Source organism: Branchiostoma floridae, chromosome 5 (assembly GCF_000003815.2).
Source record: "Branchiostoma floridae strain S238N-H82 chromosome 5, Bfl_VNyyK, whole genome shotgun sequence".
In the NCBI taxonomy this organism is placed as follows: Eukaryota; Metazoa; Chordata; class Leptocardii; order Amphioxiformes; family Branchiostomatidae; genus Branchiostoma; species Branchiostoma floridae.
Genome location: NC_049983.1, coordinates 11558588 through 11578289, shown reverse-complemented (window position 1 = coordinate 11578289; position 19702 = coordinate 11558588). Strand labels below are relative to the sequence as shown.

At 41.8% G+C, this 19702-nt stretch overlaps 1 protein-coding gene across 1 annotated transcript; it reads left to right on the top strand.

Moving 5' to 3' along the window:
• Window positions 1–338: 338 nt before the first annotated feature.
• LOC118415559 (NUAK family SNF1-like kinase 1) lies at window positions 339–18890 on the top strand. The gene is made up of 7 exons (XM_035820244.1): window positions 339–821; window positions 4681–4801; window positions 12657–12808; window positions 13014–13079; window positions 13383–13502; window positions 15262–15394; window positions 15743–18890. Exons 1-7 carry the CDS (start codon window positions 690–692, stop codon window positions 16717–16719), a joined length of 1701 nt encoding a protein of 566 aa, XP_035676137.1. The 5' UTR covers window positions 339–689; the 3' UTR covers window positions 16720–18890.
• The last annotated feature ends 812 nt before the right edge of the window (window positions 18891–19702 follow it).

Sequence of the window (19702 nt, the reverse complement as noted above, 5' to 3'; positions counted from 1 at the left end):
TGGATTTTTGAATAACCTCCTTGTACTAACCAATGGCCCCTACCTGTGTGTGCGCGTCACGTGCTTTCTTTCGGACTCTTCCATATTTGGAAGAAAAGACACTTCCATATTTGGAAGAAAAGTATAAGGCAGCAGAATACAAATAGTTTATGAATCAAATTCAGTATCTATAAGAAGAAATACAATAGGTTTATATATTTTAGAATAAAATAATTTATATCAAGTAAGTTAAGCAGTACCGACTTTTTGTAATATATGAATGGATTTATGATCATTGAATGTTTTAATGGGGTTTGTGTTTTGTCGCCCCGCAGTTGGAATGTTTGCCCCTCCCCTTTCCGGTCGGACAGTGACGTTACCCGTGCCTGAAATAGCGCCGGGCCGGGACAACACGAGCAGACGGGACAGAGACACTGGGCAGGGCGGACAGGCAAGGCAACCGCCGTGATTCACTGTGTTTTGGGCCGACTGGGAAGCTTCCTTCAACACAGGATACCGTTAAAATCTGGACTGACGTTATCGGAGAGGTAGTACAGCGCCCAGAGAGCCAGGGAGACCATGTCGCAATTTGGGGCACGCCGCTATCGATTTTAACCACGAGAGAAATTCTGTTGTTTCGTAGTCAGACGGCGGTGTGTGGCGACTGTCAAGGTTTTGGTGCACAATCTACATATTTTTCTGGGACAGCCATGGATACGGTGACTTCCGCGAGTACCGGACACCGGCACAACCTGAAGCAGAGGTTCTCGGTGTTACAGAACCTGGGACAGGGAACGTACGGGAAGGTCAAGCTGGCCGAGGAGAAGAAGAAGGGGAAGAAGGTGGGTGGTCGGCCGTTGGGGTTGCCACTGTGTCCAGGGGGAATACAAAGGACACAAATATTATCTCAACCTTTTGTAATTTCTCTACAAAAGGCACGTATCTCTCTGTACTTAGAAATCATCTCTTGTTCGTGGTATTTTCATTGTAAAATCAAGAAAAATGGCAACTGTAGTCGTTGAGCTAGTTTGCAACATGTAGAAAGGTAACACGGAGTGGTGGCTGTATTTGTCCTCTCGATGCCAGAATGAAAAGCTTACATTCCAGTATCCCTGTGGGACGCCTGGGCTTATCGACCACCAAATTGAAGCATGACCACCCATCATATACGGGTCCTAAATACTCCAGTAACGAACCCACAGTTTATGGCCCGCTGATTGTGTATAAGTAGGTAAGATTTGTGTACTCAGGTGTTACAGGGAGGGTCACAATAAACGCAACAACAAGGTGCGAAACACTCTATACAAAGACAAATTGGTGCAATTATGCCAATCTTTCTCCGAAGTACTGTCACCTGAGTCAGAGAATGTTTTTGGGTTCTACTGTAGCAACTGGTTGAAATATTTTTAGAAACCAGTGGGCGACACAACCCACAAGATGCCGTCAAGTGTAAAAATCAAATGATTTGTGATGGAGTGCATTTTTCCGATTTTGGAATGAAATATTCAGTTAATCATAGAAAATACATTATTCAACCAAGAGGATGATTATTAATTGCCCTCTTAATCAAAGCAAATTGGGGAATAGAAACACTGGAACTGAAAGTTTATGATAAGACAGGTAGCCATACACCGTGTGTGTATACAATGGTCCTTGTCTCGATGAGTCAACTCACCTGGTCTCGGTAAACAGGATTTGAGAGTGGAACTTCCTCATGAAGGGGGAAAGTTTCTGTAGTGTTAATACTACCCTTCCCAACTGAGGCATGTTTATCCAGAGGAACTTCAGATCTAACTAGTTTTCTTTGTAAGCATTTATCAGTTTTCTTAAATTACTGTAGTGTAGAACGAAAGTTGTTTTTATGTGTTGGAACCAAATATATCCATTGTGTTCTACAAACATAGGAGTCACGCATCCTGGCTCATTGTTGCTATTCCTGGCAACGTTTTTAGCTTACCAATAAACATGGATGGTGAAAAAAATGATTTCCTAAAACCGCATTTCAAATACAATCCTTGCTAAAAGTGTTTTGGAAAGGTTGAGCCCTCTAAGGATTGGGTTAGTGAATGCCGAAAGCCAGTGAAGAATGCATGCATGATAATGTGATAAGCCTCCAGACCTACCAGATTGAAATCTTAATCCACGGATATTTCTCATTTCACTTTTTTCAAAAAGGCTGCATGACGTATGAGAAACAACTACCATGGCTACAGCTAATAATTCGTAAATAGAGTCCAGGAAAACATTGTGATGTTTTAAGCTTGTGTGACTTATGTTGACGTGAGTCTATTTGCTGCCAGTTTGCTGTCGCTGTAAATCCCTTTGTGTAGTAGTTTGGACTCGGATCACAGGCCGTTATTGCATTATGCCCTGTTAGAGAAGAAGTGTGACCCTTGTTTTCTCAGACAGCATTCCGCACATTCCGCATGTGTTAGGATTGTTTGCCCAGCCTGTACCTCTGTACTGTGTACCTGGACTCTGCGCACTTGCCACCAGACTGCTACCTAGCTACAGGAAGACACTGTCACACAAATATTGTAAATGTCGCTGCGACAAGTTTGCGTTTCTTGTCTTCTGATATGGTCGAGTGGTCAGCGCAAACGATCAGGTGGTTTAACCTCTATATATGGTCATAGCCACACTCGTAGCGGAAAGGCACATGCCCTCAGTCACCGATGCATGCATCATCCCCTTCTGGGAAAGCTGGAATTTGGAATGACGCATGTCACTCAAAGTGAAGATACACTGTTGTCCAACTAACAATGCTGTAGTTTGCTGATGCATTTAAAGCTGTTTGGATGTACATCATGCAAAACACTACATTCACATTTGCTATTGTGGGGACATGAGCAAATGTTATCTGACCAAGCACAGGGCTACTGTAGCCCCAAATGCACTTTGCAGATCTGCCAACGCCTGCCCATGACCATACCCCCCCTCCTCCCTCTGTAATAAGAAGTCCATGTTTTTGGCATACCATTACACTGAAGGATTCTTCCATCTGGAAACAACTAGCCTTGGGGGGTTCATAAATAAGGTGACAACTGATGAACTCATGGGGCGAACCACTTGTGTTTTAGTGGGTTGAAGCCTCCTTCTTTTCTGTGAATTTGTTTTATCATTTTGCTCAACCATGCAACTGCCCAAACATTTTTTAAATGGAAATGAAATGCTTCAAGTTTAGACTAATGATATTCCCTCTTGTTCTACAGATTCTTTCAAGGAAGAATTTTGACTTTATTGTAGTTTCTTTAAGGGAATCAAATAGTTCATCCCAACTGTCATATATCATTCATTGTCACCTTGGTCATGGGCATATTTGAACGCTTCATGCTAAATGGACAAGGTCACTTGTTTCCACCCACCCCCTTCCTGAAGACAAGAAGATGCCAACTAGGAATTTTGTGTTGTTGTCTCACATGGACAAGACAGTGTTTGCTAAAGTCTGTAGCCTACAAGTTGTGACGTCTTTGGCGAGATGGCTCGGAATCACAAGTGGTGACAGGGTGGGGGCATGTCTGGTCATACTGTAGTCATTGATGGACAGGATTAAACAATATCAACTGAATAATAACCCCCAAAAATAGCTGTTTAGGATGTCCTCATGAAAAGATTGCATTCTGCTGATGCAAATGATACAGGTAGTAGTGTCTCAGGTGAAGTAAACTTTACTGTAAAGGTAGTTGGAAGTTGCTACCACATGAGGCTGTTTTTAATTGGCCCTTTGCAGAAAAAAAACTCTTCCTGTTTGAGGATATGGACCAGCTGAGTTCCACACGCTTGCATCTGTTTTGTATACAACAAGGCAATTTGGCACCAAACTAAGATGTTTTAGTCCTTGAACTTGTTACTAAGGAAAAGGCAGAAATGTACTGTGCACACCAAGCGTTGGAAACATGATACATTTCTCCGGAAAGGAAGGAATGCAGGGTTGCCCTATCTCTGATTTCTGGGCAGATGGCCGACTTCTTCCTTTCCTGAAAGGATGCTTTGTTGTTAGTCTTTGGAAGGAAGAAGATTGGAGGAAATGCATTTTATATTCGCATGAAAAATGAAAGAAAAAACGAGTTATAACATTTTGGTAGGGAGATGATGAGGGGTTAACTTCCGAGCTGAAACATTCCAGCTCAAGCTGCAAACATTTTGAGGCTTTCTTCTTGATCAGGTTTCTCCCCACCAAGTTGTTTAGTCTGCCCAGGCCAAGTTCAAGAACAGCCAGATAAGAGGAGGCTTTACCGGATGTAGTCTGAAACTGCTGGCTGCAACTTGATCTGGGGGAAGTTGACTAGTTGGCCTGTTCTTCCAGAAAATTGAAAGATATGTCAAAAATGTTTCATGGGTTTGGCGGACAACTTCACAGTGGGGGGCCTAAGGGAAGAGAAGCTTTTAGTTGCTTTCTATCGCATCTAATTGGATTTGACAGCTTTCAGACACAGTGTTGAAACAAATGTATCACTTACATGTACCTGTATATTCATATATATTCATATGATGTTGAAGATGCTCTTGATGTCTACTTTCATCATAAGCGAACTTGGTACAGGAGTAGGTAACATTTAAGACACTTGTAATATGTTTTGGGGCAACAACTTACCTATAATGCATACTACATCTCTTTGATAACTTGTGTTTATCTATAGGTAAGAGTCTATGTTTTGTTGATTTGTTGATGAAGTCGTGTTTATGTTATGTCCGCTTCAGGTTGCCATCAAGACCATCCGCAAAGACAAGGTCCGAGACAGCCAGGACATGGCACGGATCCGGAGAGAGATAGAGATCATGATGTCGCTCAAGCATCCGCATATTGTGGAGATATTGGAAGGTTAGTACGAATGTTTTTTTGTTTTACTGTGTTTAAAGCGACAGCTTTTTAATATGTGCCATGGTCAAGGAGTCATCTGCAAGTGTCTGGAACAGGTATAGAAGCTGTTGAAACACAACAGTTAACTTGTGGGAAAAAGATTTTTGATGAAACATTTAGCCATCTGTTATTAAAACAATGTAGATAACAGTTCAATTTTAGTGTGTGGTGTGTAATTCACCTTCACAGACTCTATAATCAGCAAAAGAGGTCTGCAGGCCTGTAAGGGCGTTTCCATTTCCCCCCTTCACTTTGTGATGGATTTGTTAAGTGTTGAGGCAGCTTGTTCCCGTTTATGTGCCATGGATGGGGTCAGGGGTGGGCCACTCCACTGGCTTGGCATCTGTCCATGCACACAAGGTTGTTTTCAACAGTGGAGGGGGTGCTGACAACATCTCACAGCTGCTGAGGTGCCATGGACAAAGGGCAGGAGTTGGGGGGGTGGGGTGCTGCTGATGTCCACTAAAGCAGACATCAGTGGTCCAAGGTTCAGGACAAAGTGCAGGCTTGTTGATATCAAGAAGTAGACCCAACATTGCCAAGTTGCTACCCACAGACATACATGTACTGATATTGATTTGTAGTCTTCTGTTTACATCTTGCTATGCTGGACTAGGGCCAAAGGTAAAAATATTCCTTCAGTGTCAGCCCCTTTTAGTTGGACTCTATTTCATGTCTTAACGTGGTAACATTTGTGTATATACAGGTTATATATAGAAAGAGAGTTTAGTCTGTGTTTTTTGGTTCTTGCCAATGCTTTATTATATATATTATTACTAAGAATTTTGTTGGGGAAAAAAGTGACAAGGTGGGTCATATCATAAAGTATGAGGCACCTTGTTTTGTGTTTACATAGATGGACTTCCAACAAAGAGACATTGCGACAGGAATCCCTTTGCGTGGGAACTAGGGCACTCTTTAGTTATGTGTACAACTGTGACTGTTATGTCACCCAGCCCTCCCCTCCTCATCCATTGTAGGTAGGACATATACCTTTCATGTGACGCAGGTGGAACCCTTTTCTCAGTGGTGGGAACAGGCCTGTCTGCGTCATTCTCATCAAAGGTTTTTACAATGCACTGGTATGAAAAGGGATAGGGATAGCCATAATGTTTCTTTGGTGCCTGCTTCGCTGTTATTGTGGCCATTCTCAGCAAATATGCTGAATATTTGGGTCAATAACAGTCATGTGACAACAGTTCCCCTACCATGTAATTGGCAGTACAGTCAATGAATAGACAACAAGGGAGATCTTTTATTATCCCTGTAAAATAAATAACCATCATTTCTGTATTGGCTTCCTAATAGGATCAACAGTCTCTAATAAGTGTCATCAATTCAGTTTTGTTGATGGCTTATATGTGTTGTGTTTTATTAGTAATATGCTTAAGTATCAGTTGCATTTGTCATAGATTAGACCACATTTGTTAAAGTCAAGCTGTGGTGAAATTAAATTTGTAAGTCAAGGTATGGAACAGAGGAAGGGGATTGGAAGATGGTCAGTTCTGTGAATCTGTTTGATACCAATCAAATCCAAGGAGATCCAAGAGGGTTGACCCTGAAAGCTGTTGTTATCTCGTCAATGTAAATACATGTGTAACATCACATTTCTACACTGGAAAGATAAAATCTTAGTCACAGGTATGTGAGTAGCATAACTGCCAGCAATCAGTGCTGTATGTAGGTCACTTCATGGTCCTGAATACTAATCATCTGACCAATTTCAGCTGTCAGCAATATTGATGGCCACATTTACCATCACTTAGTGAGGCTTAGTTTAGATTTATTATGGTTGAAGCAAATTAGGTGTTAGGGCCCAAAGCCTGACCTAAATGCATGCATACCTACTGCTGTTAACGTTGGTATCAAAGTTATCTATCAATATCTTTGAGGAATGTTTAAAACTCTTTTTTCTTTCCTCTTCAACAACCTGTTTACAATAGATACCATTTCAGACCATTTTCCTGCAGCTGAGGCTTCAAATGCTCATGGTATATTTAGAATGTTAGACAGACCAGGATAGTTTGTGTACAAAGTGACATTCACCTTTAGGAGAAGAGGCCATTCAGTTGTTTATTGTCAAGTGACAGCACCTGCAGTGTCTCACAACTTGCTGGCCTTCATGCCCTAGGGTAACTTAAGGTGTGGAGACAACAACACCTGGGTCACCATAACCTGACTTGTTTTTCCTGTGATCTCTTGTAGTGAGTGAAAGTTTTTCTTTGCAACTCTTGTTTATGACTTCAGCTTCAGCATCCATATTTGGATATCTTAACAAGGTTGTCAGCTGACTTTCAGTGTCTTTTTCAGTGTCTTACTTTCTTGAAGTATGTACTACAATATACATTTGTACCTAGCTCAGGTGAGTGAAGTTCGGGAGCAGCTAAAGCTATCGTGGCTACATCAGCTTTTCAATACTGTTTATACATTGCATGATATGCCCACCAACCACACAAGTCATAAATGTTGATGATATGATTTTTATACCTTTGAGGGAAGGAGACGTCTGCCATTATTTGGCCAATGACCCCTGAACATACCTTGTCTCTTTTACATCCCATTAGTTGCCCAGCCCTCCTACCTGAGGCTATTGTCCTGCCCAGACATGTTTTCCCTCTATTCTGCCTCCTATTGTCCCGACATCTGGGCACAATGTCGCCTGTGTGGCACGGCACCCGGGGGTCGCACACGACAAAAACAACCCCCAAGTTCGGCACGCAGTCCCCTCGCCTCTGCGACCTTGTCACCTTGGTTTGCTTCCGTACACAAACAAGTGGGGGGTATTTGTTTTGAGGACATGTCAATGGCGCTGAAACCCGAGGAAGAATTCCCTGTTTGCTCAGCGAGGTAACTGAAGCTAGCCATAGGAATGCCAAGTTTTTGTTCAAATGGACCATAAGAATGGGTTGAGTGTACCCTGGTATTTGTCTAGTCTGCTAATGTTACCACTGTAGCGCCACAGCCATTGCCAACAGGGCACCCTGCCAGTGAATGAATAACTTCTGGCTGAATACAAAGCTGTTGTATTTGTTAGGCTTGACCAAAGATAGACTCTTTTAATTTGTACTGACTGAAAAGTGGCAATGTACATTGAGATGGCAGACCAGACTATATTTCCTTTGTAGTTCCAGCTAGGTGTAGTTCAGTAGAGTCAGGACAAAATACACATTTTAAGGTTAAAAAATGAAATCTGTCGATGTTGACTAACTCCGTGCATAATGCCAAAGGAATGTTAGTGTCTACTTTGTGAAGAAAAATGGACCTGTCTTTATGCTTTTAGCAACGGGGGATTAACATGTGTGGGTTAATAGTTAAGTGCTGGCAGGATTAGTAGACACCTTTTTGACCTTGCCTTGTCATATCCAGAGACTTTATAAACGACAAGTGTGAAGAGCTCCCTGGAGGTCGTTTGCTCAACTTATCAACTTACTTAATAATCAAGTGCACACACTCACCCAGTGGAAATTTTGTGATGTTAAGCTGTGGGGAATGAATGAATGACTGCACTCAACAACAATGATTGTACTTGACTTTGCCCTTCACTAATTAAAGGGTGGGCATGAATACGTGTATGCACTTTTCAGTTGATTACAGTCCTCGATTGCTCTGAGCTCGGTCCAATATGACTAACCCAAGGTTGAAAGAATGTTCTTTTGCTTGGTGTAAAAGTGATATATGGCGGACTTTTGGGCCCTTTACTAATTCGGCCCATGGAATGATGGATAATCAGACCAACTGGGCCCAACACCTCGGTCAACTTGGCCCAACATCCTTATCCCAACCCTAACCTTGGCTGAGTTGACTAGGAATCAGTAGGATGTTGGTTTGAGTTGACTGGGCCAAGTCGGTAAAGAGCTGAATCGTCCTGATCCTAAAATAACTATTGATTAGTGTGTATCTCAGATGCCTGCAGTTATGCCTGCTTTGTCCTGGTAACGATTATTTTTCTGACCCGTGGAGGGCCACTTGGCCGCTCTCACACCTGCCACTTGCATGACTAGCGACCCTAAAGGTACATTTGGCATACCTGAGTGTCTGTAGTAACACTTGATGGGAAGACTATGGACCCAACACCTGTGTGACAAACAGACCTGGCCACTTAGATGGGTCATGGGAGGCATGTGTGGTATGCTGGGTTATCAGGAGCTGTATCTGCTGAGCATTCTCATTGTCCTGCTTACAGTCTGATGTATTCCAGATAGACGGTTTTATTGCTGGAGACAGCAGATGTTAGGCATGGGAGATGCAATTTGCTGTTTAATGTTACCACCCTTGTATTCCTCTCCTTCTGTCAGAGTAACTCCTGGTTACACAGTAGCCATGTTGGTTATGTACATTGTATGGGGACATTGAAGAAGATGTTGATTTGCAAGTTCATGCCCGGAGGCTAATTGCAAGTTCATGGTAGAAACATAGGGAACATACTTGTCACAATGAACAGGACAGTGATAAACATTGTAAAAAGAGTTTACTCGAGTACTAGAGTTTACTATTTCTACACAGGTTGGGTTTGACTTCTTTTTTTGGAGCAGCGGAAGACAATAATTATCCTGAAACTTTGAAAGGTACTGTATATCATGTAACTGTAAGCAGTATTACTAAATGTAATGTTTTCTGTTTGGTGAAAAGGGACTATTACTACTACCAGGGTAGATATAACACTGCAGGGTTGTATCTAAATAATTGATGCAGGCAAAGATCTTGTGATGTAAATATGAATTAAGAATCATATTCCTGTCTGTAAAACTTGAAAGGAGCAGCAAGGGTGGAATATTGAATAGACATTGAGGGGATGCCAAAATGGAGCATTTTGAGACTAGGCCCAACAGACACTTCTGCAATTTAGTCTAGACCTGTCAAAAGATGAAGAGGAAAGCCTATATAATATATTGATGTGAGACAGTTATGGGTGATATGATAAATTGGTGTTCTATTCCAGTACTGTATTCAGTGAAGGTGAAATACTTTGCTGTTTTTGGATCCTAACAACCTGTCATGTTGACAAAATGGATTGACACACAGATGATGCAACTACAAAGCTGTTTGTATCCTCATGTATAATTTACAAGGAAACATTACAGGATTCAGACTTGAGATACGCAACAGGATGCTTGGATAAAGAACAAGTAGGTCCCTTTGCAATGTTGGTGGGCAAATAAAGGGTGCCTTGTTGGGCTGACAATTCAGCACTTGTTCTAGAGACCAGAATGAATATGGACCTTCTGTAATGTGTATGAAAAGTCAGACATTGTGCATCCTGTTGGGAGGAAAGGGGAAGTGCTTATAAAATTAAGATGCCAGAAGATCCCCAAAGTCTGGAGCACTCCTACATGCTGAATCCAGCTGTGGAGTGTTAGGTTAATGATGTATGGGGTACCTGAGTGGGTTGGGACAAAGGCTGGAATGTTAGCATTGTGTGAATCACAAAGGCGGCAGTCATGATCTCATTTACTACCTGATTAGGCCCACGTCTCGTCAGGAATGTCATCGTTTGCGGATCCTCCAATTTGCCAGCCTTGGGGATGCGATAAGACCTTCAGACCCCTTTATTAATTAGGTGGCCTTTTGACCTAAGTGTGGTAAAATTAAGGTGGAAACTTGAGACACTTCTGACAGGTGTCATTGTGTGTAACTGTAAGACTGTTCAAAATCACACTAGGACAGGTCCTACCAGGTCCCTACCTTCCCATCATTTTATATCTTTTAATATAACACTTTGCACTACACCTTCCCTTTTAATAATTGTCGTATTTTTCCTATCAAAATGCATGGAAACGTGTCTAGTATGTTTCTCTTTTGGAGTGTTAATGAAGAGGAAAAAATTGCTATGAAGCTTATCATTGTTACTTGTAATTGAGACAAACAAAACTGCACCTTGTTCCAATTTCCAGGCAATCCCTTTCCCCAATCCCATTTTAATATTGTCTGCCTCCCCAAAGGATTAAAGTTAATCAGACTTTAAATCCTTTTCCCCATGCTATACTCTTTATCTTGGGTGGAACCCGATCTTGTTCAAGGGGAGCAAAAAGGTTACATCCCAATTTCATGTAGGGCAGAGCTCCTACCTGGGGGTCAAATTCTTGCTGGTGCTTCAAAGAATTCTTGTGGAGATCCCCTACCAGACTGCCTGAGGGCAATGGCAGTTTTCCCCCACCACTGGTCTCAAGTGGAAGGCATGGGCGGAGATCCAGGCAGGTGCAGGCTTATCAGTAAGCTTCTTACACTCTTGGCCTTGTCAGCATATGCTTAACACATGGGGGCACTATCTCCTGTCATGAAAGAAATAAAGTATTCGCGGAGTAACAATAAAACTTAAAAGGAAGTGGGATAAACACAGGTGCTGGGAGAGGTTTATCAAAGTTAGGATTCTACAAGATGAAGATAAGACTTCAAAGCGTGTCCCTGAAAGACACAGTAAGCAGTTTTTGTAACCATTAACCTTGTGAACTTGATCCAGGAGGAGAAACACCACTCCAGATGGGGACAGTGCCCACTTGGTGCTAATGCATGTTTATACTGGTGGTCAAGCTCCTTATAGGAGACGTCTAGTCTGGTACCTTGTGGTGGGCTTCAAATCTACATGTAGTTACCTGTTCAAGTATAACAGCAATTTGCTGTTAATCTTCCAAGTTGTTAGCTTCAAATTTATGATAGTCACAACAGGTGTCAAATAAGCCATTGAGCCACAAAGTGGAGATTGGCAGCAGTATTTCAATCAATATCCTTCCAATTTCGGATTGTCTTTGTCTGGTGCAGCACAGACTGAATTCCCTTGTTCCAGATGAACATCACAGTGAGAACATGGATGAAAGTTTTTGCCTGATGTTTGAAGTAAAAACTTTGCATAACTGTCAGGCAATGGATCTTCTAGTAACTGCCCTAACGAAACCAAAATTACAAAGATGGGTACATGTATTTTTTCAACCATGCTTTTTATGAATAATAAATCTAGGTAGAATTTTCGATATGTATATTTTGATTGAGAAAGTGTCTGCTGACCCATGATTTTCTTTACACGTGGCTGGTACAATGGAGTCAGGTCGTCTGAAAGAGTTCCTGGCAAAAACATGTTTACCAACTCGCCATTGTTCCAGCCTTATTCCATTCACATTCATCAAAAGTGTGCAAATGTACTGACAGGTTAATTTTGAGGGATTACCCACTGGCTTTCTGGGTAGAAGTCTCCAGCTGGGCAATTAGTTGGTACACAGGCTCTGTGAAGTGCACTTGTTTTGCACTTGCACCAATCGTTTCCTTGTTGTCTGAAGAAGTCATGACTACAACGTGCTTTCAAAAGTAAATGCTGTAAATCTTGAGTAAGTTACTGGACCTTGGCAACAGAAGTATGCCCCCGTAATGGGTGAACAATTTGCTACGTTCACATGTTTCGTAAGAAGTGATTGAATGGCGGGGAAACGTTAAGTTACATAAGGTTGACAAAGTTAAATGTTTTGTTACTCTTGTTTTTGCAACCATGATGTAACATGTCCTTGGTCTTTGACAAAAAAAGCAATGTAACAACAGGTCAAAGACCTCTCAGTGACATTTTGAATACCTTGCTTTACTTTCAAACCTTGCTGAAGGCAGGACTTACCAGATTCTTATCACTGAAATGTGTTGGTTTGTGACTATGTATTCATCTGAACTTGCCAAGTTGTGAAATTTTACTGCTGAAGAGCTAACTTAGAAGATGAGAAAAGATGCACATTTTGAAAGAGAAGTTTCACATATGCCTCTGATGAACTTTATTTAGATTCGGGAACAGTTGCAGTACGTTAGCACATTTTGAATCTATGTTTGATGTTGTATTTTGCAGTGTTTGAGAACAAGGAGAAGATAGTGCTAGTGATGGAGTTTGCATCAGGAGGGGAGCTGTATGATTACATTAGTGAACGACAGAGACTGACAGAGACGGAAGCTCGCAGAATTTTCCGGCAAATTGTCTCAGCTGTCAACTACTGTCACAAGGTAAGAAGAGGATCAAAAAGTAACTTTTTTTATTTCAAATGTTTTCTCATTTATTTCTTTAGGAATGTCTCCTCTAAACCTCCCCTTAACATCTGCATATCAATTTGACCAATGAACCTTATCTAATTCTAAGCTTATATGATAAATGTATGTGTCTACTGTCTACAGGAACATACTGACTGGATATTATGCTGTTTTTTCTTAGAATGGTGTGGTTCATCGTGACCTGAAACTGGAGAACCTCCTACTTGACCAGCAGAACAGAGTCAAGGTCAGTTCACGACCTTCACATATGGCCTTGAAGGTTTCTTTTAGAACACCACATGGGCAATCAAGACTGACACTGTCAAACCAATTTTTCGACATGACAATCCATTGATCCTTGTCTGACTCTCAGAACAAAGGTATAAAGTTTAACACTTTACTACGACTTCTAGGTTAGTTACAGTATCCTCTCAAATTGATGAAATCAGCAAAATGGAACGAAAAGTATTTTTGTATGTTGCTGCCTACTGCCATATGCTTTGAGCCACAGTTGTTGCCATTCCTAACCCTCCGCACTTTGGTTTTGCAGATTGCAGACTTCGGCCTGTCCAACATGTACAGCCATGACAAGTTACTGAAGACATTCTGTGGCAGTCCGCTCTACGCTTCCCCCGAAATCGTCAACGGCAAGCCATACCATGGTCCTGAGGTGAGACTCTTTTCTTACTGTGGATAAAAAACATTATTTGCACAACATGAAACGAGTGGGCTATGTTTTTAATGATTTTGTATACAGACCAAATCCTAGCCTGGATACCATCCTCCTGTAAATGCTGGCTTAGTCTTTGCTTTTGGTAACCACGCTTACATCGAGTCAGTGGTTTCTACGGAGGATGGTACTCAGGCTTAGGTAGATCCAGCAACAAAACTAACTAAAAAGTGTAGTTTCTGAGATCTTTATCTAATGCACAGCTCTCTATCTTCAGTACATTTTGTGCCCACCTTTCCAAAAGTGATGGGTTTCCCTGTTAACCAGATCAGACATTTATGAGTTAATGGCTTGAGCACCCTAGTAGCAGGGATAAAAGTTTCAGAGTGACTAGTGATGTTCTAATTTGTTATGCACAAATCATAATCCTACTGGGATGATTCTTATCCCAGTCATTAGCACTAATGGAGCCATCTGAAGTGCTCCACTGTGAGTTTACTCCCTGGGGAACCTGTTTGTGAGATTTAGAGTTAACACTTGCCAGTCATAAACTTTAAATGCTGAGGTCCTTAGTTTTGTCAGAGCATCGTGTTAAGGGGACTCCAGCTTATTCAGAACCTTATTACTCACCATAAATATTTGATCCAAATCTTTTGCATTCCTTTCAGCATAGAACAGGCCACTTCTCCCCTCTCAGCTTTCCTCTCTTTCTTTTTTATGATAATAGACGGAATTTTCAGCTGCAGTTGGTGTCTCATAATAACCACATCATATTTCATCCTTCCCATTGAGTCCTTCACCCTCATATGTCCAGGGGGAGTCAATGTTAATTCTGAACACCGGTCTTTCATCATTGAGTCTTGACCTGAAATTTCCTGCCTGCATGGCCCATGTCTGTACAGTAGGACACTGTAACTTGTCCCATGTGCTTGACCCAGGAGTCCCAGTAGGAATGTGGTGTTTGGGTCAGGTTGCCCTGCATACAAGCTGAGGGAATGTGCGGCTGGACTAGGATTACATGTAGCACAAACACCCGCTTGGCAGTGTACAAAGTGTTCATGGCTACCAACAAGCAGTAAGAACATGCTTACAGCATTGGCAGTGAAGAAAGACACAGAGACAGGAGGGGGTTCCTCTAACTCTTCATCCTTGGCTGTAGTTTTGACAACTGGAAAGTGTTAGTAGCCGTTGCCAGGACATTACTGTAGTTTCCATTGCAACAGTTGTAGTGAAGTGGTCAGATGTAAGGCTTTGTGTGACAGCTTGCAGCTTCCTGGTCAGCAGGATGAGCTGCCCCACCCTTCCCCATATGCATAGAGGGTACTTAGCATAAGAGGGCAGGGCTATTTATATGGACATGACTCGGGTCACAACATCTGCCACCCCTCTGAAATATCAAACCTGATAATAGGTCCTGATACAGTCGCCAGAAATTAGTAAACGGCATAGCAGAGATAGGTAAAATATCTATGTTATCTGCTTAGTTACAGCTGCAGATTTTTAAGACAAAGTTCTGATTTGAAATGGCAGCTGCATATAATTCCAAGTTATGTTTTGATTCACGTGAATATTTATAAAACTGTCATGCATTTAACATTTCACAAGAGGGAAGTTTAGTATCCAGTGAGTCACTGTTATTGAATTTTAGTCATCTTTGCAGTAGAATGTTATGAAGATTTCAACTTAATCTAATGAGTCGACATAGATTTTTTTGTCAGATTAATCTTGATATCTAAAGTGTATTGTTTACCATCCTTAGGTGGACTGCTGGAGTCTGGGTGTAGTGCTGTATGCCCTGGTGTATGGGACCATGCCGTTTGATGGTAGTGACTTCGGCTCCCTGACCCAGCAGATCTCCAGAGCACAGTACTTTGAGCCATCCCAACCCTCAGGTACATGTACAGGCTTTGTGTTTGTGTTTGGAAGTTTTACTAGAATAAGATTAAACTGGATAATGTCTGTTGCCGATTAGTTATTTCCGCAAAACCTTTTGGATTACGATTTTCAGTATGACATTTTTATTAGCTCCACCACTTGCCTGTAACTCATCAAACTACTAATACTATGACCATGTTCATTTTATTGGTGAAATATGTCAGTAAATTGACCCTGCAACTGTAGAGCCTGATGACGAAATAATCTGTGTATAAGAAGATAAATATGGTTCTGTAGGTTATCCCAGTTATCCTGGCTTGCCTTGTTGGTCATTTATTTAACCTCAATCTCTTTGACCCCCACAGATGCTGCAGGGCTGATCCGCTGGTGTTTAACGGTGAACCCGAAGCGGAGAGCCACCATTGATGACATCAGGCACCACTGGTGGGTGTGTGCAGAGTATGAGGAGGAGAAGCCCATGAAGATGAGTTCCCCCATCAGCCAGTCCCTCCCTAACTCCAACTGGATCGAGGAGGCCAGGCAGGACTTCAACGTCAGCCTCAAGCTGTCCGAGCAGCCGTGGAGAAACAACCACGCGGCTCCCGAGAAAACCACCATCCAAAAGTGCAATGACCTTCATGTCAACGTCAAGAACATGAAGTCTCGGATCCCCCGGCCCGTCAGGACTGTGTTGCCGCCCCAGCCAAAGAAGGGGATCCTGAAGAACCCAGGAACCGACTCTCCCACCTTGTCTGTGAAGTCTACCCCGGGGAGTAAACCTCGGAGTCTGGCCACCCCAGCTCGCAAGGCGCTGAGGAAGAACCGTGAGTCGGGATACTACTCCTCACCTGAGAGGAGCGAGTCAGCAGACGGGCTCCAGAAGGGCAAGAAGCCAACTCTAGCCCAGAACAAAAACGGTGCGAAACCGAAGGGAATTCTGAAAAAGAACGGAAAGTACTCCAGTGCCCCCAACACCGGGGAGTGTAGTAAGGTTACAGACGTTGCAAACAGGCCTGCGAGCGCGGAAGGTTGTTTATCGGACAAGAGCGGGACAGATAAGGATAACAGGCCCTCCAGTACGTACAGTGAAGAGAGTTTGTTGTCAGATGAGTCGTTCGACATTCTCAGTCCAGGTTCAGGTCCGCCGTCCTCAGAAACCCTGGACATGGATGATGATGGGGAGGATAACACGTGGAGGCTGTGTCAGGACGAGTTTGAATTCCACAGCCCCAGACAGGACTCCCCTCTGAGGAAAAACAACAGTCGCTTTGGCCACGAGCTCGAGGAACTCTACCAGCAAGCATTGGACATATGTAAGACGATAGGTGACAAACCAAAATGATTCTCGCCTACTCGACAAGACATAGAGATTTGTGGAAAATGGTGGACAGAATTTGGTTGTCTAAAATCGGTTAAAGTGTCTTAAAAATGTGCAACCTAAGCGGTGACAGCCCTTAAGATTGTGGCTGACCAGCTTATTGTGATTGAAACAAGAAGTTACTTCACTAAACATGACATTTATGACATTGATTCTCTACCATTTGTGCAGGTTGCTTTGTTGAATGACCTTGCCATACTTGAACTAAGATAGGTTTTGTACATGACATACATACCCATGACATTAATGTCCATACTGACATGTAGTTAAACATCTTGCTTCCAAGAAGTACCAGAAATCTAACAGTTTAGAATTCTGACCTGTCACACATAAATAGTTAGCTTTATCAGACCTACATGTACCTGTACAAAATATGCTTTCAGAAAGAAGGGGAGGATGTCATGATATATGGACATAATAAGATTATTTTTAAGAAATGACGACTTAGTCCCTAACAGTTACATGTGTACCTCTCAACTCGGTCAGCTTTGGTAAAATTGCTTAGATATGTAATGGAACCAGTTGGAACACAAACATGCAGATACCTCAAAGAGTGACCTACAATTTCAAAGCTTTCAGTGATCGCTAGTATGAGAAATTCTACTGGAGTAAGGGTATCTAAGTAGGGGATGGCCTCCTACTTTCTTCCTGGACTAGATAATGAATCACGTCTATCATCGTGGTTAATACTAATTTGATTAGCTTTTGTCTAATGTAATTTGTTGCCTTCCATAAACTTATTTGTGTGCAAATGTGGGCAGTGTGTCATGCCACAGTGCTAAGTTGTCAAAATCTTCCTAATTGTGAGAAACGGAGCATTAGATGCCCCAAATTCAGTTGCAAATGATGTTCTTTTCAATGTTTTTTTGTCAATACTTATGTTGAAAAGATGTCTACAGTTTCAGCTGTTTATTCGTACAGAGAATTCTGTATTATGAAGATCCTAAAGTTATGAAACATTTATTTAAGATTTCATTCCAGGTTTATATGTTGACTTTCTGGTTATAAACCAAGAGAGTGAACATGACAGTTGCATTGTGTTTGTCTTGTAGGAAATCAAGTCAGGCAGAACAAGTGCTAAATTGATCTTTTTTCCTGTAAAAAAAGTGGAAACTGAAAAGGCATCCTTCAGTGCAGTGGTACTCCAAAAAGTTCTAATGTCTACTTTTGCCATCTTTACAACACAGTCACAGATTTATAAAAGGTAGTCTTTATGATGCTTTATATTGTTGATTTCACCACATTGCAGGGATGTGAGGTGAAGGTGTGAACAGTTCACTTGCTATTAGCCACCAAAACATACCAGTCTGTCAGTATGTTTGACTGTCAGCATGTGCCCAAACATTCCTGACTGGCTATTTCCTGTGTAAGAGTCATCTGTCAGTCATCCAGGTCAGAGGTCAGCTTCCAGATGGAACACCAGTGGAGATCTGTTTCTGGCAGGGAGCTGCAGCTGACTCTTGTTCTGATTTTGGTCGGGCAACTCACCAACATTGTTGGAGTCATACATGTAACATACCATACCGGGTTTTGTGTGGTGACATCACAAAGCTATCTCCAGTTTTTAGACATTGTTCATCACATGACTGTCTCCATCTCTACATTTTTATCGGTCCCTACCCCATGTTGTTAATTTTTGTTGTTAACTCTGTCATTTTGTGCTTGCAAAAACAAATCGTCATCCATTTCATGTCCTGAAGTTCACATTTTGGACAGAATGGTGGAATTTTTTGCCTCTCATGACAAGTAAATTTCCGTCCCAGGAAAGGGGGACGGGTCCTGGAGACAGTCCTTGTTTATCGACAATGAAACTACGGTACCCTGCAATCTGCTTGACTTTTCAGTTGTAGAGCTGTGACGACTGTGAAACTACGAAAATTCGTATTTATGTTTTCAAATGAACCATGGTTTACATTGTGCTTATTATTTATATTGGAGATGTTAATGATTGTTAAGATTTAAAGGGCATGTTTCCTCTTCAGAAGAGGTGAAACTGTGACCTGCAATTTGTGCTTGTTTATTTGTTCTGCTAAGAATGTGTAAGATATACTTGTGTTGCAGAAATTATACACCTAACATTCCCAGGCAAAGGCTTCTGGCTATTCACAAATAAACAGAATGGTTCTGTTGAACACTCAAGTCTTGGTTTATCTTCTTTGTCAGTTTTCTCTGTTTGATGACTGTAGCATTATTTTAGTCCCTGCAGGTCAAGATTCTGTCACATTGCTTATGAGTGTTGATTATACATGATGAACAAGGCCTTTTGAAAATGTGAAGGAAGACAATTTGAGTCCCAAAAGTGTTGGCATGGAGATATTTTATCTCTAAGGTCAGCCAAGAAGGCTCCAGCCTTATCATTTGTCTAAGAAGTTTGATCTATGTGGAGACCAGAACGTTCAATGCCAAATTTGCAATGGCAGACTGCCCCAAGGTGAAGTCATGCATGTCCCCCAGTCACTTGGAACTCTATGCCCATCTAGCTTGAGCATCATTATAACATTTTACTTGAGTATGGACAACATTACAGCTGACAGTAATCAACTTCTGTTACTAAAATCCAAGGTTTGTGAGTCTAAATCTGGTTTACAGCAACAAAAAGATTAGATTGTGGCAGTGATTTCCTGCTGTAACCTTGAATCTAAATCCAATCACCCTGACCTTGACTGATGAGGTCATTGTCTTCTGAAGGTCATTTGGCTCTTAATAGAAGGTCATGTCTCTGCCAGGCAACAAATAATGACATGGGACAGAAACAATATTTGGCTAAAAAAAGTAGATAAGTAAGAAAGGTTCTTAAGTTAGCTGTGAAAAAAAAGTGTCCTCTACTAAAATGATTTTTTTATTGGCATGGAATTAAAGTGCATGTCGTGAATGTGTTATGACGTGTAATTGCCCTGTATCTCTTTCAACACAAAGAACACTCTGAATTGAATAGCAACAGAAGTTG